Source organism: Glandiceps talaboti, chromosome 8 (assembly GCF_964340395.1).
Source record: "Glandiceps talaboti chromosome 8, keGlaTala1.1, whole genome shotgun sequence".
Classification (NCBI taxonomy): Eukaryota; Metazoa; Hemichordata; class Enteropneusta; family Spengelidae; genus Glandiceps; species Glandiceps talaboti.
The window spans coordinates 7,937,967-7,961,262 of NC_135556.1; the positions used below are offsets into that span (position 1 = coordinate 7,937,967).

The 23,296-nt window shown below is 36.2% G+C and overlaps 1 protein-coding gene across 3 annotated transcripts in view; it reads right to left on the bottom strand.

Annotated features, from left to right (window-relative positions):
• Positions 1 to 23,296, bottom strand: part of LOC144439528 (rho GTPase-activating protein 7-like) — a 100,300-nt gene that overhangs the window by 64,792 nt on the left and 12,212 nt on the right. The window contains exons 1-2 of one of the 3 annotated variants that reach the window (XM_078128830.1): positions 20,523 to 20,573; positions 20,150 to 20,186 (exon numbers count right to left, since the gene is read on the bottom strand). Coding sequence is in view for 2 of the 3 variants with exons in the window: in XM_078128827.1 (XP_077984953.1) it covers positions 20,150 to 20,186 (37 nt within the window). In the remaining variant the exon portion in view is untranslated. Of the gene's footprint in view, positions 1 to 18,054; positions 18,108 to 20,149; positions 20,187 to 20,522; positions 20,574 to 23,296 lie in introns of those variants that run through there. The other 2 variants (XM_078128827.1, XM_078128828.1) reach the window with 2 other exon arrangements.

Consider the following 23,296-nt stretch of genomic DNA (forward strand, 5'->3'; position numbering starts at 1 on the left):
TGCTATACATATTTACCCCAGTATCACACTACTCCCATGATGCAATGTGAACTAATACATGCATGACTGAGGTTGTAACAATGTGATGAATATGAAATAGACATGAGGAGATGCAAATTTGTCTGAAAAATAAATAAACACTGTAATCTAACCATTCTATTTGTGGGTTATCGTCTACTGCACCTATGCCAAAAATAAGAAGGCTAAAAAAGTTCGAAAACAAGTTCATGCAAGGTAGTCTCAGGTGATAGCATTGTTTAGAAATAGCATTCTAGTCTTCAAAGCTTATGAAAGCACTAACATGAATTTCAGCTCTTCCCAGTTTTTAAATAAATAAATAAATAAATAAAAGTGTTTCTTGCCTGTATCACCGGTTAATGTATGATAGTCTGGGTGTTGTTCCTGTGCTTATAAGGAATCATAGCAGCAGAGAATCAATTCTCAGCTAAAAAAAAAAATTCCCATCTCCTGCAGGAAAGCGCTATTTTTCGAAAGAACTTCAGAAGCAACAGAAGTCTGTAAAACTCTGGTATACTTCAACAACTTTAAATATCACTGATAGGCAAAATAATGATGTAACACAGAAAAGTGTTGTTTTATAAAAAAAAAAAAGAAAAAAAAGAAAAAAAAGAAAGAGAGAGAGGATAGTGCCTGCTCTCTGGTATGAAATTGACATACATGTACGAATGAGTAACTGAACAAATATTACAACGTACAATTACCTGTATGTACCTGTACGTACTGTTTATGCTCATTTCTACTTTGCCTCAAATGAGCGTGCATTGGTCTTTTCGACAGCAGGAGAAACCAGTATGTTCAACAACATTACTTGTTTTTGCCACTTACCCAATGTACGGTGACCCCAAATCTGATACACAAGCACTGGATTTCTCCCAAAGACAACTTTTTAAGCTCCAAATAGTGTGTTAGCCTGAAGTTCAACAAAGTCCTGGCTGTAGTGTACAGATTTAGAGTAGCAGAGAACTGCAACTATTGCTTGTCTGGCTAAGGAATTTCATGAAAATGTTCTAAACTGATCCCGACTACCTCACAGAAGCGGGCAAACTAATCTACATAGATCCGTGCAAAGACGTTTTATTTAGCGACACGAAACACGAGCTTTATGCAAATTATGCAGGACCCCCAAAAAAACAGCAACAGGTTGAGGCTATGAAAACTTTCTTTGGTGACTGTTTGAATATAAACTTAGTTAGGGAACCATGTTGTGGTATCGGATGTCCTAAAATACAAAGAAGAAAGACATACTTCAAATACCTCAGCCTTCAAGTTGTCATGATGTGTTGTCGGACAACAATAGTGGCAATGCTTGCAGGTATGTGGTCATACTACCCGCTGAAACTCCACCGTCATTTTACCTAGAAACTGCTTGTACTGTACACACTACAATCAAAAGTTCTTCATTTATAACATACCTGCTCCTTTTTAACCGATTGTACTCATAGACTGAAAAGACGCCACTTCCCAGCCTAACTGCACAAACATTCTTACAAGTGGCTAAACACGTTCAGAAATTTCACTCTACAAAGAATCTTGAAGGACCCCCTTCTCCTTGTTAAGAACAAAAAGGTATGGTGCTGGGAAGGACACTTGAAAGGTGAGATCTGAATGGAAATACATAACAAACAAAACCATATTTACCCCTGTTTTATATAAATAAATATGTAAATATCATTGTTTTATGTGTCATGGAGTTCGAAATGACATGGAAAACACTGGATTTACAAACGTTTACTTGGCTAGAACCCTCTCTGACATGGTCTAATAGTTTCAATTGGTGTAGAGAGAGCCACTCCGCATCTCCTCAGACGCTATATAACCCGAATAAAGCAGGTGTTCGTCTTATTTGTAACACAGAAAACAGATCTTACACTGCATACAATGATCACTTTACTTGATGTGGATTTAAGTGGCAGTGTTGAAGTCAATGAAGTCAGTACATAGTGGATAATGAAGTCTGTAGCATGCAGTGGCGGCTACGTGGTGACAGCCATCAAGTTTGTCTGAATTCAACCTGATGGCTCCACTACTTCAAGTGTCCAGTAAGTTCCTGATATATATATTTTTGTTGTGCATGGTCCTTTCCTGGTTTTAAAACAAAGACTTCCACTTACTTCAAGGTTCCTCTTCCCTTCCCATTAACCCCATCAAAATACCTCCTTCACCTCCCACCAACCATCATAACCTAGCATCTGTATAATGTTATGGATATATATATGGTATGTAATAGTAATACTGTGGATAAGGTACGTTGGGTGAAATATGTCGATGTGATAAAACTGTGAATCTTTCAAGTTTAACAAAATATCTACATTTTCCAGACACATTAGCTTACATTTGGGCTTCGTCTGACGAGACAACTTCACTTGTAGGTATAAAAGGAAACAGCTGTTGGACAATTCTCTATGACACAATTGGGTATTTGACACCAGATTTAGTCTTAATACACAAAACGTAGGTACCCATCACCACCATCCCTACCCACCCACCAACCCCTCTCCCCTCCACAAGCCTTCCCCACCCCCCCAGTAGTTTGTTGTCAACACTGGTAACAAGTACATTCCACTGCCAACAGGAAATGTAGCAGTTAGAACACAAAGTCTGTACCACAACAACATGGCAATGCTGTTTTGTTGTACTTACATTCCTGGATCTTTAGCCAACCGTCAAGTCAGTGCATCACTTGCAAGACCACCAGCAAATTCCTTGATGAGGAAACTGTTTTCTCAGTTCTGCTCAACTACTCCTTTTGTAACCACCCAACTGTTTTCCAGTTTAAAAGTAACGCCTCTGGTAAGGCAAGTTCTGCAATATGTTTGTTTTGAAAGTTGAGGCAGGCTGGTTTCTACTCATGTGTACCAAAACCTTCAGTATTAAAATGAAGGAATCTCCTACCCTGACAGCTAGCTATCAAAAGATTGCATGTGTTGACTTTCGACACCTCTATCAGTTTTAAACTGACAGAACTTTATCACTCCATAATACCCAAGTAACAAAATATTTACTCAGAGAAATCAATTAATGTAACAACAGTACAAAGATGGGTTAAGATCTAATATATTGTTGCCATGCCAACCTACAAAACAGTTCTAAGGTTACTCAACATGGTATTTACAATCAGCTGACAATCAAGATATTTTTACATGACATTTGCAATCAGTAAAATTTACTCTCCCGATTAAATACATGGAGAAACAATTAATCGTATGTACAATTGTATCTTTAGAACCAAAATGATATTTTTTTAAATCGTTATCATAAATTTGTGTGATTATCAAAACTATCCACAATAACTGGTGTAACATGATCACATGATCGAGCACGAAGGCCCAAAATACTGCACAACACTAAAATATAAATCAAATTTTCACATACTTCGCTATAATTTGGACAGTTTTATGCCATATTTCCTGTAATCCTAAAGCTTACCGGGAGATCAAGGATGACTGACAAATCACGAAATAAATGGTTTCATTTATGGCGTTGTTTTTACTTGTGTATGTGACCTTTCAGACCACAAATCCCCCCAAAACATGCAAGCCTGTGTAGGTAGCAGCTACCTGAGAAACTGATTACCCATAATCTGTATTGACTCTCGGACTACATATCTTGACTGCACTGGATTACAGATTTGATTTTTGTGTAAGATTTGCTAAGTCCGACTGGCGCCTTTTGTTTGCTCTTCGTATTTTCGAGTAAAAATCTATCAACACAGAGGAAGTAGTAGAAACAGTGTAGTATTGCACTGCTGAATGTTATCTACTTGAGACCTCAGGGATAATCTTCTGTGCAACTGTTTCCTAATATTGATGTTTGAACAACTTGTATTTGACAGTTCAGAAACAACATACAACTGCAGGAATTTGATTTTTTTATTTATATTTCTCCAAATTCTCATCAACTTCTCATATTGAATGCTGGCCAATTCTATGCATTAACGTTTGTGATGTCTTTGCTGATAGAACTATTTTGTGAATTACAAAATATTGGCAGCGGAGGTATCTTTCCACAGTATCTATATATAGCTTCTTTCCACTGTGTTTGTAGTAGTAAATAACAAGTTAGAAATAATATCTAGCTGAATCCCCATGGTACTTTGCTCCAGTTCATTACTAGTGACGGGATGTCAACGTGGTATGGAATCATCTCTAAAGAGAGATCTTGAGATTCGATGAAAGTTCATTACCAAAGTTGTATAAAAGAAAACCAAATAGCTTCATCTAAAATTCCTGTATCATGTTACCTCAGTGACATTATAAAACTTGCTGCCGATATACAAAGACTTTGTTACCAATATTCACTTTATCGAGCCATGGATATCAATTCTTTCAAAACTCAGTTCCAACAGGTAAACTTACGAGAACGAGGTTTAACTAGACCCCATCACAAACTGTAAACTCATCACATTACTTCACTATCACACTGAAGCAGTGTTTTTGCTAAGGTTTGGGAACCCCGGTAACAGAAAGGGGGAAAGAGGTAAAACTGGTAGTGCTTCCCATGCAATGTATCATAATTTTGGTGGGGAACCCCGGTAAAATGATGTGGGAACCCTGGTAGATTTTACCTACTTACCGCCCTTAAATAAAACACTGTGAAGTACATGCAAGGTGTTTTGCACAGTATTGCAAGCACAAGCAGAACATCAACATGAGCTACAGTACAAACCATAGGAATGCTGTTTTATCTGAAGTGACTAGCATTATAGTAGAAATGGATTAGCAAAGATCACAAGCCCCTGCCAGGAAATTAAAACTGAGGTAGAAATAAAATGTGAACATAACCTAAAAGTCTTACCTCTGTCATGAACACATCTGCATGGTATGGACACCTCTGCATCCTACAGTGTTCAGAGCTGAAGTCGTAAAGTTTTCTCTCTTAGCTATTTACTACCTTAGAGATTATGATAATGAGTAAAAATCTTATCTTGTCTATGCAGGAAATGTTTCTGGCTCAGGACTTGTTTTTTCTGAGGTTTTAGGGGATGTCTGGAAACTATTCCAAATTAACAAACCTGGAGACTGAGTTTTTTAAGGATGTCTGGAAACTATTTGCTAAGTAACAAACTTTGGGATGAGTTTCAAGACAATACTGGTGGGCTCTTCCTCTGTTTGTCATCTCACTAATCACAACTGAATTAATAGAAGGGTAAAAACAGTGAGGACCCTGGATGTTACCACAAAATAACAAATATACCAGTTTTTTACTGTCTGTGATTCAAACAAACCATTTACATGTGGGTGGCCTTCATAAAAATGTTGAAATTCACTAAGTAGTCAGGACGCCTACAGGTACATCTACAGACTTGTGTTATCTGACAGAGGAAATGTACATGTATACATATGTTTGTCATACTGCCAGACAAGACTACAACAAAATACATTACATGTCATGATAAACAATAGAAAAATAAATGTTGGTGAAAATGAATAATGCAGATGTGACAATGAATTTGAACTATGCAGACATGACTAATAGTGACTTTTTAAAATCTATTTTCATGCAAATTATACACATTAGTAACTTAATTATTGCAATTTTCATTTAGATTCTCTGAGGTTATTCACTATTGTATTTCTGTTTTCATGTAAATTATACATACTGGTAACTTTTCATGTACATTATCCAAATTCAAGTCACACTTGTATTTTCATTTTCATTTAAATTGTTCAAATTAGTTATGATTTATGAATAAAGTATAATCTAACAGAGGTTGCGGTCACTTTTTTTCTGATGCATCCCTGGGATGCGTTCCTACCAAAATTAGCGTCAAAATCCCATTGCGGTATGGTGCGTCTTTTCAAAATTTGCATACACACTACATCATGTCTAAGTTATGTACATGTACACTGCAGAAAAACCAACTTATTCACATTATAACGATATGTTTATAATAATGTATATGGAAGTCAGTTTATTACAGTGACCAACTAAACTATTCTCTAGTTTGGTGGCATAATTAACAGAATCGTTGATACTGTATATGTATTTCCAGCAACTGTTTAGGGAATTACAGCTATATGTGTTATGACTGCCAAGTACATTTTGCATTCCTGAAAACAGTCAGTACACACTGACATGTTTGTGATATGCTTTTGAACAACCAGATAATGCTAACAGCAGGGAAATCAGGTTTTTTTTATTTACATGTGTGCTTAATTCAGGTGGGCTGTAGTCTAGTGGATGGCTTCAAATCAAAAGATCCCTTCTGAAGCCACAGATAGCCTCTAGGTTGGTTAGGGAGGGGGAGACTTGGTTAAATTAGATAGCTAAAGGACTTTTAAAATGTACCAAATTTGATACTATCCTACAAGCATTGTCAACATTTTTTGGCCTGTGTACCGACTAGATCTGTGACTCCACTACATTCATTCTCGAGTAGTATGTAGTCAGGTCCGTCTTGTGGCTATCCATCGCTTCAAATCAAAATGAGAGCCGAGATTTGAAGCCAAGGATAGCCTAGACTAAGTCAGGCCAACAGTTAGTACATCCCTGAATTCATTCTATCAGTGGATAGTAGCACTGATGTAGCACAGATACCCCTTTACACTGGTTAATTAAACAAATGTCAACTAAGTACATGACATCCATGGCATTAAAATTTTGACACACACTATCAGATGACAGTCTATGTAGGTCTATAAAACTATCTAGACCAAATAGCTAACTTGACATGTTGTAAATTTGAAGTGACATAGAAGAATTTAGGCCAAGCATGTAACAAAGCAGAAGAATATTTTGTTTTCAAGATGAGACACGAAACTATATCTATGTCATTTGGGTAACCCCTATTTTAATCAAATTCAGATGTACAGTATCAGTATTGCCTAAGAATACAAAGAATGACTCTTGTGATCTACAGACGCAGTGTTAGTGTATCCAATGTCAAAATTACCCCCAAAAATAAAAAAAATTGGATGCATCTCTAGAACATTTTCCAAATTCAACTGTAAATATCGTGTACAAGATGTGGTAAGTATTTTTGTCTCTCTCTCTCTCCATCCTCTCTCTTGGCCTGATGTACAATGTTCACTCTCTCCATCCTCTCTCTTGGCCTGATGTACAATGTTCACTGTACTTTTATTTCCAACTACATAACTTGCATACAATGTATGCTTGACTGACTTGGTATTTCACCATACATCTGTGATACATCATGAAGTTACTGTGTAACTCAAGGGGGGGGGGGGGGGGGGGGGGGGGGGGAGATTCCCTGACAGGTGGGGTGGGGGTTCGCCCTCACTAAATGCAATAGCAGTCATTTTCTTCAAACCTAAAATTAGATTATGATTTCCTGCAGTGATGATTGAATATGGTAATTATGTGTACATCATAACTCAACCTCCAAGTCAGTTCTAATCATGTGGTGATGCCACCTCACACAGTGGCAAAAATTGAAAACCCAAAAAGAATTTGGGCTTGATTTCTGGCCGAAGCTTGATTAAAATAAACAACCGCTACCGAAATACCAGGCGTGGTAGCTGAAACATGAGTACAAAATCCCAAACGAATAGATTTTGGGCTAACACTGTAAGCATTATATCACTGTGCACTGTCAACTGATTTGCACATTAGTAGAAACCTTCACTATCATACCGGATCGATTATACATGTATTTTTTGTCAGTGTTCTGTTCATTGCAGCTGGTGTGATGTCTGCGTCTACATGTGTAACATGACCGAACTACTGTAAATACAGGCACACAGGAACTTTCAGGGGGTAAAGTAAAGGTTATCAGTGAAGTCAAGAGGTGGGGATTATCAACAAATAGGAGAGTGGGCAAGTCAACTCTCCCTTTTCAATTACCCATGTTTCCTGCCCTCAGTAGGATTTGAACCATCACAGATTTCAATTAGTTGAAGTAACTGTGGCTGGTGGCTGGATCATTCTAAATGAACTCCTTCATGGTATCTTACCTTCCCTTCACATCTAAATATACATGTTATTGCTCCTACAACACTAATCCTTCATATGACATACCGCACCACCTCTGGTATGTGCACCCCACCTTAATCTTTGACCTTGATCAAGTGTTCCTTCAGAATGGCTTTCTAATCCACGTACCCTACCCACTGCAAGATCTTAAGCTCCAAAAGTCAAAGTGGTATAGTATACACGTTTGCACAGAAATCATTTCATTTTCTTAAGACAATACAGATTTGTACATACTTAATCTTGTACATACATCATATAATCCTTTCATCTACCAATGAAAACAGCATCTCTAAGTACAACATTGGTATCCCAGTCTACACATACCCTTCACTTTAAAACACATACATGTACATAAGTTTACATGTTACTTCTGGCACCTGTAACAATAGTAATATTGTCCCTGCATACAAATTTCAATTGATCACCATTTCAAATACTATGGTTGTATATATCACTGACTGTTCATTCTTGTGTCTTGTCCCTTTGTTTTCCCTGACTTTCCATTTTTTTAGTTTCCCAACTGCAATTTGTCTGCTATCCTAAATCAATATAAGGTTACAACAATATGCCATTGTGTTATGAACTTATCAAAATAATAATCAATGATCATTTTCCTTATTAACCCACAACATATTAACAATGTTCATTTTTATAGCGTTCTTTCCCATTAGCTTTACTGTTACAACTATTACAGATAGTGATACACCTGGTGTGGATGTATAGCTTCCTGAGGAGCATATTACATGTACAAGTACAGTCCATTGCAATCTCTGGAATAGCCTGTAAAGATATGTAGCGTTGTTTAGCCCTATCAAGTTTCTGTGATACAGTTGATAGCTTGTCAATAATGTATCTTACAGACTACCTCTGGAAGTGCATAGGATTAAAGCATTCACATAGCAACCTCTATCCTACCTGGTCCCCGATTATATAGCTGGATTGACTGAGACACAATTGTGGTTTAAATCTTGCCCCCAAGGACTTATTTAGTTTATATTCAGAAAGAACTGCTATATATAATAGTAGCAACATCATAGACATTCTCGCAAGCCTGCTCACATTATTTCTGCTGAAGCAGTTTACGATGTTGCATCATAGGTAACTGCATCATAGGTATTCTCGCAAGCTACAGCACATACAAATGTATTTCTGCTGAAGCAATTTACCACATTGCATTGTAGGTATAGCTGCATCATAGGTGTCTATTGTGCACATTCTAGACTGTTGACACATACATCTTGTCCTTCCACCCTCATTTTGCCATCTCATCACGTCTGTTGTGGCTGATAGGGTGGGTCAGACACAACATAATATATACTTTTCCCACCAAATGTCACCTTCATCAATCATGCATATTAATTCCTTGTCACGATTTTTTACTCCCAGACTAACATAGAAGAAGCCATGACCTAGTTACAAATAGTTCCACACACTTCTCACCATCTAAAATGTCAATAAGTACAGTTCACAAAAGTGACCCCAGCTCACTCCTAAATCATGCACTTTTTTCTGCCCTCATTGACACACTTTTTAATACCAGGGGTCATAGACAGGTTTACCATTTGTTTACATTTTTACATAAAAGTAATGCCTGACTCGTTTCCACATATGCTTGAAAATCCATTAGACTATTAACATAGTAACTGAAATATCCCTTGATATTTTTTTTTTTATATCAGGATGTTGTCCAGTCGGCTAACTCTCTGTAGAGATACATGTTTTCACTCAAAATTTGACCCATTGTACACAATTTGAGATTTTTGGAGTAGGTACATGTACATGCAAGTGCCGAAAAACCCCATAAGGAAATGGTTAAGCCAATTCATAATTTTCTATTTATGTACTACGTTGTTAATTACATAATTGGTTAATTGTACACAAGGAAATGGTAAAACCATCATTGTCATAGACATTTGTTATTTGCAGTGATGGTCACTGACTAGTCTGGCCTGGATGTTGTCATAAGTCATAGTTTACTCATGGAAAACAAGCAATGAATCTTATTTACTATTGAGATAATCTGATAAGACCATAGTTGGGTAGTGCAGCCCATCTATTCAGTGGATCTGTGACTGCTATCCCATCCATGGATACAGAATGTATGTAACAGAGTCACGGATCCACTGAGTAGACAACTAGGCTAAGGTACTCATTTTAGATAATTATGTTAGTTGAATCCAGTTGTGATGGTTGCACGTCAAAGTTAAACAAGTTACATTTTCATATTAAAATGTCAAAAATAGCTGGCAGTGTTTGTAATTACTTTATTCATTCCAAATAACTCAATTTTTTAATAGAGAAAATTACTTTTATTATCAATGGCTGCTGACTCATGCCTAAGTCTTCAACATCAATTGCTTCACTCATATATACCACCCTTGTTGTTCTAGTGAACCTCGGCCATATCAGTCAGTTTAATACTGTCACATGAATGACTGATAAATTTTATTTCCTTTTCAAAAGTTTGAAGGCTGTCCCAACAACACTTTCTTGTTGCTTTAACCTTTTGATAATATATAGGTCACAACCTACCTAGGATAACTACTCAGATAAAATGTATGATGTGATATCTCAACTTTTGATTTTTATCTTGCAATTGTTGATTTTAGATATAAATTTATGACCTTAACAATCAGTGTGTGTGTAATACAAGGGCTCAGATTTAACATTGACACTTGGTAGGATTTTAGCCAAGTGAACTTGTTTCAGTTCGTTTCTATATTGATTTCCACAGTCTAACAGCTAGACTACAAGTACAACCTTACAACTTATAATACAAGTTATAAATTTGGTAGTCTAGATATGGTTAGTAGTCCATGTGTTCTGTACTACTGCTAATTTGGTAGTCTATAAAATAGTCTCTGTGTCTTTGACTACTGCTATAATTAAAGTTCGAGCCCTGGACACCAACTTAAAATCGGCCTATATACAGTTCAAAGTTTAATGTGTGAACTTTTTTGGCCTTTTTCTTTCAATACACATTTGACGAATTGTTTGATGATTTTAATGAATGATCGATCACATGTCTATCTATTTATTTATTCACTTTTTATCTTCGTTTTTTACCTTTACTTATTTATATCTAAATATTTATTTATGTTTAGGTTCAATCGTAAAATCGCACTCTCGTTTACAGATTGATGTTACAACGTTCACTCCGCTCACCTGAGGTATCGTGCATGCATGCAAGGATTTCGCTACGGCCAACTAAATGCATAGTATAGATTTTTGTAACGACTAAACATGTCAATTGTTATTTAGTGCATGGCACGTGTTTTATAGAGAAAACTCTTTTTTTTCTTTGCACCATTGAAAATGTGTCAACGTTCCATTGTTTGCATTCCACTGCAGGGCGTACGAACTAGATACGTAATGAAACCGCCAAACCGAGCAATAAAATTGTCCCTGAATAGAGGACATGCGGTCTTAGTACTGATAACTTTTGTTCACAACTGTACTTCGACAGAAATTTCGAAAGTAAAATCCTAATTCTTTTACTTGTCTAATACCAGCAAGTGATCATGTATGCAATCATGCACACGTGTACGTGCACGGCATCACTCTTATATACTGATTACTTGTAATATGGGTCACCTAATATGAGCGCCAAACTAAAATAGTAAGAACTGTGTAAAGTACCTGCAAGTTTTCTTCGCCTGCTCTTGTAAACGAAGCGATCCCACGCCCTTCTTGGCTTAATTCTTCTCTCCGTGGTGCTTAGAGATCGTACAAGTCTTGACATTTTCAACGCAACTCGTATATAAACAATCGAAGTTAGCGATTTGTCCAAGTTCACTTATCCACACAACGAACAAGCTGCACAGCGTCTCTAGCTGCATGCAAGTTTTCCACAGTCAAACGATCTGCAACGTCGTTGAGCAGCATAAATACAACGATAAAGAGTCGAACTTCTCGCTTCAAAGTCCTACAAGGAATACAGCACAGGGAAATGTGCTGGGACGACGATCAATGATCATAGGACTTCTGCTTTGTTTAGAAAATGGACCATTTGAACTTGAAATGGAGTGGGCGGACCAACTAGCACAATGGGATGTTCTGATTGGCCACGTCGTGTTGACCATGGGAAGTTTCGCATAGGGGTGTTTAGGTACACGGAGTGCAGTGAACGCAACCAGAAGTATTTTCCTGTGAGAAATTGATCGCCAAGACACAACTTATGTACGATACTCTCGTAAATTCCATAATATCATCGTCCAGTGAAATTATAATGAAAATAATTATTTCCTTTGACCACTAACAAACACAACGAGATTTAGTTTTTTCATACGCTGATCTACGTAAATCTTTTTAAAGTTACTTTCAGAGAAAAAAACACTTCCACATGCACGTTGGCATGTATTTATTACAGTCTGTAAAATCGCGATATTGATTTACAAGTTCTGTACATGATAGATAGAAACGACTGGCCGGATGTTGATACATTTTCTTTGCCATGACGAGCCGGAATGAAAGTTTTAGATAATTTTTTAATGAAGCACTTCCGTCGTCAACTGAGAAAAATTTCGCAATTTATGATAAATATAAGCACAGATGCAAGTGAAGATTTCTTAAAGTTTAAATAATAACACGGTGTGTTTGTTGTTGTTTAATTTATTATAAGCAGAAGATGAGAAATGTCGACATAAATGGGTTTTACAGAGCGACAAATAGTAGAACAGAAATATTCTAAACAGGAAGTCGACTCTGAAGATCTGATGTCCAGGCCTAATACTTTGAGATGTAACGGCTACGGCGAATTCCATGGATGGATTACTGATACATCCACGCGTATTCCGCATTCACCTTGTTTCTGTGATGAAATACCCACGTTTCCTGTCCACTTCCCGCCTTTTTTGCTGATTTTACAAGATGTTGTTTCTTCGTATTTTTCCTTAAACTAAAACCATTTGGCATTGAATGCAATCTCGGTAATCTACAACATAATATTGAATATTAGACCAGTGCGTTGTCAATGTAATATTATACTACTAGTATTCATGACTTTAAAAAATAGGCCACTGTAATGTGGTGAACATCAATGCGCAAATTCTAAATGTTATCTTTTCGTTCAACTTTTAGCTTATTGCAATATATTACTCTGTAAACTTTAACATCGCATCGATGAAATAAAAGACTGTATGAATAAATACACGTTTCCTGTTGCAGTAGTAAACCACATCGCAATACTTCCTACCACTTTACACGTATACTGTCTGTAATGTCATTATATGTCACGCTCCGGTCACGATCGGAAGTCTTCAATACCGTATGATTGCACATATGTCGTATCGACAGCTGTTTGCTGAGTCGATCGCGAAAAATATTGACGATGACAAAATATAAACAATGACGTAAACGCAAAAGGGTGACAATCTCCGAACAATATTACTTTTATTTATCCATTTGTGAACAATCTTTGTTATTATAAGCTTACGCGTGATCATTTTGCGCCATTTCTAGAGTTTTATGCCCGATGTCGGGCCATCAAAAGAATTACGGGTAGGCCTAACACAGATACCTAACGCCTATAACCAATACGCTTATATTTTACGATACTGGCCATGGAGGTATAAACTACATCAATGTCTGAGCTAATACGACTATTGAATAACATTCGGGTGTAGACATAACAGTCCAGGACCTGTAACAGTCAGACAAAAGTTAAACATGATAACTAGCAGTGAAAAAAAATAGATTGAAAGCAATTTATTCACAACCCTTCCACGCTCATGAAATTATCTACGAGATGCGAAGATGATTTATTAGAAATCAAAGCACCCTTCAAAGAAAGCGAACATCGTAACTGCCAAGACGTTCTCAAGGTTATGCAGATTATAGAGGACGCTGTGATCTACGCCAATTAAAAGGACGTCGCGTCACATCGCACCGACTTAATGCGATACTTCACCGTACTTGTATAAGTGATGTAGAATTTCCGGTAAGATGCGGTTTGCCAAGGACAAGATTTGCTGCAGCAAACTTCCTATCGCTTGAAAGTTTATTTATTTATTCATTTACGTATCTATTTATTTGCAAAACAACTTTAGGAAATTGGCCTACACTACGGAGAAAGTGCACTCGTGTGCTCACATGCGTGTCGCAGAGTTTCAATAATTCAGTGTGTGTGCCGCAATTTGTGGTACAATAAAATGCTTACAATGGCTACATTAATATCATTTTGATTATTATTATCATTATTATTATTATTATTATTATTATAACAAGACAATGATTTCATCAAAGTTAACTAGCTATACTGTAAGTATTTTGTTGTAATTCCATCGGCGATTTACTGGGGCAATGGGAGTAGGTCATGCGCACGTAGAGGAAATTGTCAATTACTTCGTATCAAACCTAGCTCTGGAAATATACGCTACGGATCCACGCACTCCAACACATCTCTCCGTATTACACTCCCGGATTACACTACGCCAGAGATTTGCTGGGGGTGGGGGTGTTACATTTCCACCCAAATGTACTAGTGTGTACTAAATGAGTAATTCGTCCCATTTTGATACTTACGGAGAAGCATTCAAACTTTCAAAGCCACAGATATACCCTACACTATTTTTTTGTCAGATCTATACATATTTAGGAGTGATAGTTTCTTTTTTGTAATCCAAGCTTGTACAATGATAGAATTATATAAACCAACACTTGTTGAATTTTAACGAATTTAATTTACAATAGCCAGTAATTATTTATTGTCATCTGTAGTTTTACACCTACATGGCAGAATAAAATGACAATAACTTATGTAACAATCACAAGTCATCAATGACATGGTCACCTGTCAAATATTGATCACATGAATGGAAGGAGGCATAAATTTAAAACAACAATGAAATACAGTATATTATATTATCTAGCCGGATTTCACATGTTGCGACTATTTCAAATGATAAATACAGTAGAAAAGGACTGTGTTGTGAATGTGTCTGCTTTAAAATATATATTAAAAGAAAAAGTAATTTTTTAATTTAACTGAAAATTATGTTTTATATCATTGTTATGTAATCGGGGGCAATAAAAGTCATGTAAAATATGTTTAACACATATCTAAATACGTGTATGACCTTCAACAAAATTAATCGGTCCACCTACTGACAACTTAGCCTGTCTACTGGCTGGCTCTGGGACTCCACTACACTTGTGAAAAAGTTTAGCAAACTCACACATCGAGCAAGCAGACAGACTATTTATAATGTAGAACAACTGGGAAAACAGTACAGCTTTGACAACCAGACTGTGAATACTATACCCGGTTTATAACCTAGTACAGTCATGTCTACTCTAGTGGGGATTTTGACTCATTAACTTTAGTATAGTGGGAAGACAAAACTCAAAATGCCCCCATGACTTGATTCTCTGCTACCTGGTTTAATGAAATAAATTTGATCTGTTGTATATCAATAAAACAATGTTAATACATATCAATTGTCCAATGTAACTCTATGGTACCTAATAAAGCCTTGAAAACGTGACAAAGCTATATAATATTATTAGCACCAGGCAAGTCATTAAACCACTTATCTTGGCAAAGACACACATCTGTTATGGCAACACTTGAAACCCTGTTTTCAACTGATATCATTTTAAGATAACCCAGATTAAGAGTTCTGGTAGAAATTAAAGTTAGAAAAGGACAGGATATTTAACAGACTGAAATCCATTTGCGGCACAGTGAACTGATAAAGAAACAAACTTAGTTACCAGTATCCAATGATCTCAAATAGTTGACTTTTTAATGGTCTATTTTCATCTATGAATGGACTATTGATAGTTGTTGAAATGAGAATGTGGCTGATTTCCCTGGCTGGATGACAGCAGTGTTACAATTATAGTTTCAGTGATTGACACATATTAGACTCCGACACCATTACCCGACATCTTGACTGGCTAGGTTTCAAACTGTGGTACTGCATGGGTGTATGTTTATCACAGTTTAGTCTGGATCCCAACATGGTTTCTAACTATTAAAGTGAGTGGAGGTGTGAATGGTAACATACCATATAGGAAATAGACTAATCACAGTCAGGACAATTTGTAAAATTGTGCAGCATACACCATATATAGTGTAAACTTAGATATTTTCTCAATTAGAAACTTTTGAGATTGTAGTTCCCAAAGATTAATTTTTACTAATTACCAGACTGGTACGTTGTTTTCATGTACAAGAAGGCACTAGTTATATATATCTGTTTTTGTTATCTAGCGAAAAGGCAGAACTTTCCAGGTTTACAGTAACCTATATTCATAAAAGTTTCTGATACATAGTTTTACATGTATGGTTAAATTCTCAGTGCCAGGTTCTCAAAGTTGTGTTAGCAGTTAAAATTAGGGTAAGAAAAATAGTTGTCTGGCAGAGATGTAGTGTAGATACTATTCATGGCCTTGAATCTCAAGATCAGGCTTCACCCTGAGATTTGGAGCCATAGATAGCATCAAGACTCAGGAGAGTCCAGATACCAACATGTCTAGTCAAAAGTCCCTCAATCAGCACAAAGAGTTGTTCATCCAATCAGTGAACCCCAACTCTTATAGTTATGTAAACAGTGTATAAGTAGCATCCTGAGCTGACAAATATACCATATTTTGACTTACATAACTGCCCAAATAATCACTAACTTTATGAGGGACTGTGTTATTGGTTAGAATTTCGAGATTGATTAACAAAGACATGATGTTAATGATTGTGTGGGTGACTGTGGATGAATTTTGAATTACATCTCATGCATCTCAGGACTTCTAGAGTAACGTCATTTTGACAATACTGTCAGTGGAGGTGTAAATGGTAACAATACTGTATAGGAACTAGACTATGTGAGTGGAGGTGTAAATGATAACGACACCGTATAGGAACTAGACTAGACCTCAGACCACTTGGTCTGAGACTAGACTCAGCAGAAAGGGGGGACAAGAACAAAAAGAGTGATTCCAATTCATCATTAGGATGCCAATGAATCAGATATACCCCAGATTTGCAATTAAACCTAAGTCTTTAATTAAATTCCATCACATACACACTAAATCTCAAACTTATTAACAAGTGTACACCTCAGATCTTATATCATAGCACCTTCATTAGTAAGATAACATATATTAGTATCTAAGTACACAAATACACACCAAATTATATCTGATCAAACAGAAAAACTTGACTGATTTTAATTTGAAAATCTACACGCTCTATAATTTAGTAGTGAGCTGGTGGCAGTATAAGAGATGGGAGATGTTGAAGATTATATCATCAGGCAATATAGAAAACTTTGATAATAGTATAAATGAAGAGGTAGATTTCTGCTGAAGTTAACTAGAAGACCATAATAACATTAGATTACAGTGTAGTAAAGTTTTAGATGTGTGTAACTGTGGCTTCCTGTCTTGATCCCTGTAGCCTGCATGCCAACAACAGAGATCTGAAAGATTTGATGAAGGCAAGCACTAAACTATGACCCCATAGCCCTTCATTAGAACTACAGTGATATTCAATACTCCAATATGTTGTCTATGCTATTATCAAACAGACAGACATCATTTCCTCGTGTTATTGAGGTGCTGTCAACCAAGCGGTTCTTATGCAGTTTTTCAGTGGACGGACAATTAACAGGTGGGGAGCAAATAAGGAAGAATTATGATGGGGAAGTCCTGATTTTGATAAAGTGTAAAGTAACGCTCATTGTTTTGTTTTGTTTTTGTTTTGTTTTTTGTTGTTTTTTTGGGGGGGACGATTCTATTTAAAACAAAATTTTGGTATGAACATATCCACAAATCTAACTGTTGGCTGCATCTGATTATTGGTTTGACAAAATTCAATTTCAACAAGATATCTACAGTATAAATTGGTATATACTTAACTTCTAATCTAAGATGACATATACACTGATGAAATTGATTCCAAATTCATTACTCAGAGAGAGAGAGAGAGAGAGAGAGAGAGAGAGAGAGAGAGAGAGAGAGAGAGAGAGAGAGAGAGAGAGAGAGAGAGAGAGAGAGAGAGAGAGAGAGAGAGAGAGAGAGAGAGAGAGAGAGAGAGAGAGAGAGAACATTCAGATATCCTTTGATCCATTATGCAATTCAACAGAGAGACTGTTTACTTACCACTGGTCATTTTCACCTCAAAATTCATATTCTAGCTGTTCCTTAATATAGGAGTGCAGTCAAAATTGAAACTGATGGGTATACTAGTGTCATTGAAGAGTTTAAATAGTAACTCTGTATCTATGACATCACAAAGAGACAGTGATATTGTCACCTGGGTAGTCATGCAGAACCCCTAGGTGACAGGAAGCATCGGAACATTGACAACTTCCTGTATATCAATCATATAAACTAATTGATATGATTGGATTACGTTCTGTGGCAGATAAAGCCACACTTGGAATCTTAAGAATTAGGGATTTCTTCTTCTAAGAAATTCTGTGTTTTGTTTATTTGACTAAGGGTGGACAATTACAATGTAAACAGTCAAGACTGTTGCACCCATAAATTCAGCATATTGTTGAAAATGGCAGTCGCTTCTTTGCATGTAGTCTGGATGCCAACATGGTGTGGTCTCTATATAACTAAACCACACGGGGGAGGTGTAAATTGTATAGGAACAAGACTACTTTGCATGTGTATATGGAGAATGTTTTGAGTGAGACTGCATGTGTGTATGCATGCATGCTAAAATGTGAGTGGGATGGGGATGGGGGTGGGGGTGGTGTCATGATGCTTTGATTCAATGTGAAACTAAGTGTAATCCTCGTCAGAATCAGGAAATACCAGAGTCAGGAAATACCGGGATATCGCTTCCTTTTTCTTCTTCATTTACATACATGACTAATATATCAGTCAATGCTAGTTTCTATTTGAAGTCAAGAACAAATCTTTCTAATTTGTTAGATTAAAAACCTAGTATTTCTGATGATACATAATATTAAATAATATATTCCCTATGATGTATTTTGTGATATTGAGAATTTATTTGACAAAATGTTCTACTTCAGTTAGTACTGAATGATGTCCTTTCCAAAGTTTCTTCTTCAAGTAAACAATGTGCGTTTCTCTGTTTTCAGAGAACAGATCACAGTTCATTATGGCTGAATCAGAGATGACATTTCCAGTCATTCCTGGAATCACGTTTCTCATTCTTTTTAGCAAAACTCTTAACTATCATTTAAAACTTATGTACACAATTAATAACATGTGTTTCCCTTGCTTCCAGTGACACGCATCAGTTCTATGTCAATCAAAGACGACAGTTCCCAATTATTCCTGGAATCACATTTCTTATTCCATGGACTTTCGGGGAAGTCTCTTGGCATCACTTAAAGTACACATGTTAACAACACGCATATTCCCTTGCTTTCAGTGAAACAGACAGTTCAATGTCAAGAAAAGCCGACAGTTTTAGTCATTCCTGGAATCCAGGAAATCTATCAGTATGAATGGATCACTTCATTGTAAGAGTGGTGGTGGTGGTGATGGTGATACACCAAGACTTGGTATTGCTAGTGTCTAAGTTTCATGGTATCAGAGAGATTATTTTTGAATTTAGAAAACAAATTTCAATACACCATACTGTAAGATGATATGGACTCCCTTATAATCAAATACATATGGCTATACTCATAAAATACTTTTGTATAAGCATGTATTCTGTGGGAAACTTATAGCCCGCCTGTAAGATAGTTACACCCATGCCATCAACTAATATCAATCACTCAGGTTTAGAAGCCTGATAGGGCTGTATAATATGACAAATGCACAAACCAGAATAGTATGATGGACACAGAATTAACCTTCCATCACATATTTACACTCAACATCTCAAGCTGGGAAACACATACAAGATGGTACTCAGTACCTCTCATTGATTGTTCCTTTTACCTTGGAAAATTTGATTTTAAAATTCCATGTCCACCATGGGTTTTTAAAGTTCAATACTGCAAGTTACATATGCACCACAATATTATACATTTCATGACACCACACAGACAAGAAAGTTTTTTCCATGATGTCACACAGTAACACAAATGACCTGGATTTGAATTCTCCTCAGGAGACAGCTTATGGTCTATTGGCTATTATAACCAATATATCACAATCCTACATCAGAATGGTTTCCTTTTATATACGTAAGTCTGCATGCACACAGTGTTTGAAGGCAAACTTATAAACCACCATAAAATAATCTATGGTCAACACTTACCTGCTTGTTCTCTTGGTGAACGGACCTCTTCCAACACCTAAAATAAGAATAAGAAAAACTGCATGTAAAATATAAATTGCTATACCAATCCATCCATCTGTCCATCCATCCATCTGTCCATCCATGCAATCCACTGAGTTGGTGGATACACCTTTTTTCATGGCAAATCACCTGTGTTTATTGTTTTCTGTTGTTGTTGTTGTTGTTGTTGTTGTTGTTGTTGTTGTTGTTGTTGTTGAACTAATCTTGGGATTCAGTAAAATATTTTTTTCCTGTAAATTATCCAAATCTACAGATTCAACATTACAAGTAATCACACTGATGTATTCTGATGTCAACAACAGATGATTGCATCAGCTAAAGTAAAACTTACATTACAGTACTGCTAGCTATCCTCAATACACACTGCATCAGTACGGTTATGTCTTTTCCATATAATGAAATTGATACAAACTGTATTTCATCACTCGATTTGTCTTTTTTATACCAAAATGATGCAATCATATACCTCGTGATAGTTGCTATGGTAACAACCATTCAGACCAGCTTGGTTAATTAATTTGCATACCATAAATACCCCCATTTTGTGAATATCCTTTTGATTATTACAATGCAAACCTAAATAAATATGTATTTATGTGTGGGTGATGTAATTTCAGAAACAAACATATGGCTGCATGTATTTTTTTCTGTATATTTCAATCCATGTCAATTTCAATATTTTGTGAAATATTGATATTATTAATTTTTATCAATTCATTTTCATCACTACATTACAGAAGAGTCACCAGTCTTGAAATCAGAATGTCAACATTAGAAATTTAGAAAATGTTATAAAATTGACCTAATTTCTTTGACCTGTAGTTCAAATAATCTGCGATGAAAAGATGTAGAAGCAAAATTACATAACTTGTATCATATGTGTTCTTTTCATTATTTTTTTTTTGTGTGATTTTTTTTTTAATAAAATACACACTATCTCTATTCATTCTGAATGGGGCATATACTGTCTATGACTAATGATGTAATGTTCATAGGTATTTTATAAATGGTAATTGAAAACTGAAATATCTGAATCCATTCAATTTCTATGAACGAGTATTCAATGCCAGTCGGCAAGTGTCGACTTGTTGCTTTCCCTCTTTTCAAAGCATGTGACATATTTTAATAGCTGTAACAAAGAAGACTGGCACCACAAGGAATTTTTTCATTACAGTCAAATTATGTCAAATATTTGGTTCAATTTTTTATTTTATGAAAAGTATGTGTGAATAATTGGCAACAAAAGGATTGTTCATTGAATTTTGTATGTATGAGTGGGTTCGTTATAAACAATGATGTCACCCCAAAACACATACGGTCCTACTACGTTCTGTGGTCGAATTAATAGACTCCACAACCGGATTGAAAAAAGTGTACTTTACATACCATTGCTAACCACAATTAGAAGTAATTGGGCATACATAACACAGTCTTAACTACCAAACTCAATTATCCACCTTCAAGTCTGTTCTTTATTTTCTTTCTAATTGGTGGTAATTTTCACCACATCCCAAGGGAGCAATTATTCTCACTACAGAAAGAGACCTTATTCAGAATGGACAGTGGGTTTCTTTCATGAGTTGCGGATACATGTTAATTTAAAGTTCGGAAATTACTGGGGAAACTGTAGAATGAACAGTCGAAGTGAGATACTAAACAGAAAATGTTACAAACTCATTTCCATTTCAAAGAGTTTTGATTGCCGATACCGCTCCATCTGGTTAGTTTCAAACTGAGAGGTATGAGTGGATAGTAGGCAGAAATAATGTAAACTATAATCATCCATTCCTACACTCGGCCACAAAATTACTGATTCTGAGACTGCACAGAAGGGAAGTCCATCTAACAATCAACATATTTTTTGTGAATTAGTTCCAAACTCAGACCATATTACTGTTAAAATGATGTAGGCTTGGTGTTTCCATCATGTAACATGACATTTAATACACACCCTCAGACAACTTCTACTGCAAAAGAAACGATTACATAGTTGCGGTGCACAGTGGGGATGCAATCTGCTTAAAATCTGATGTGGTGAAAGCGGCTAGATGTCTTTATTTACCTCTATTTCCATCATTTTGTGTCATTTATTTTGTTTTGGGTGATAGCCGCCTTCCCACATCTGACCCTGTGTAATAGAAAATCTTTGTTTGAATTTCAAGGATCTTGAAAGGTTTCTTCAACCAATCATCATGCTTCTTTCAAAATCGTTCGGAGAAACCACGCCGCCACTGACGGGTCATGTCGTCAACGCAATCCTCCATTTGTACATTTATTTGTTTGGTTTTTCAATTTCTTCAGTGTGAGCAACTAGCTGCCAATGTAAAGCTCAACCTGGTTGGCTACTCAAAAGCGCAAGTTCAAACAAGATTTTCTATTAAACAGGGTCAGATGTGGAAAGGTGGCTATCACCTGGAACAAAACAAACGACATAAAATGATGGAAATAGAGGTAAATAAAGACACCTAGCCACTTTCACCACATCAGATTTTAATCAGATTGGGCGGGGATGTAGCAGTAGTCAAGTTGAAACGTTGATTTATCAGTTAGAAAATAAAATACAATTTTGGCTTTTCCCTGAACACATATGGGACTCGCAGTTTGATGCTTTAATATCTGAGTGACAAATCAAACAAGAAGGGTGGTGACTGCATGGTTTAGCTAAAAGTTTAAAGACACCCTCCCATTTTAAACGATCTCTGGTATTATGACCACATGATTACAGAGTAAAGTCACTGTCACATGTCTACACCTGGACTTGGGCCAAGTCATTCATCAAAATAAAACTTTTACAACATATGAAGTTCACATTCACTAACTTTTAATGGACTAGAATGATTAATCATGGCATATGGCAGGTCAGAACTGAACTTGATTCAACTCCCATTCATCTACAATGTTATCTGCTGACAGACAAGGAGAAGGTGACAATTTTCATATATTTTGGTACAAAAGCAAGTCCTTCAATAATATCTGTTAGCTCTGATAACATATTTATTGATATATCTATCTTTGTATTGGCATTCTTCAAAGATAAGTGTATTTTGATAGAGTTATGAAGGATGTTCTCCAAATGTAACAAAAACAACGCTATCAACACATCTA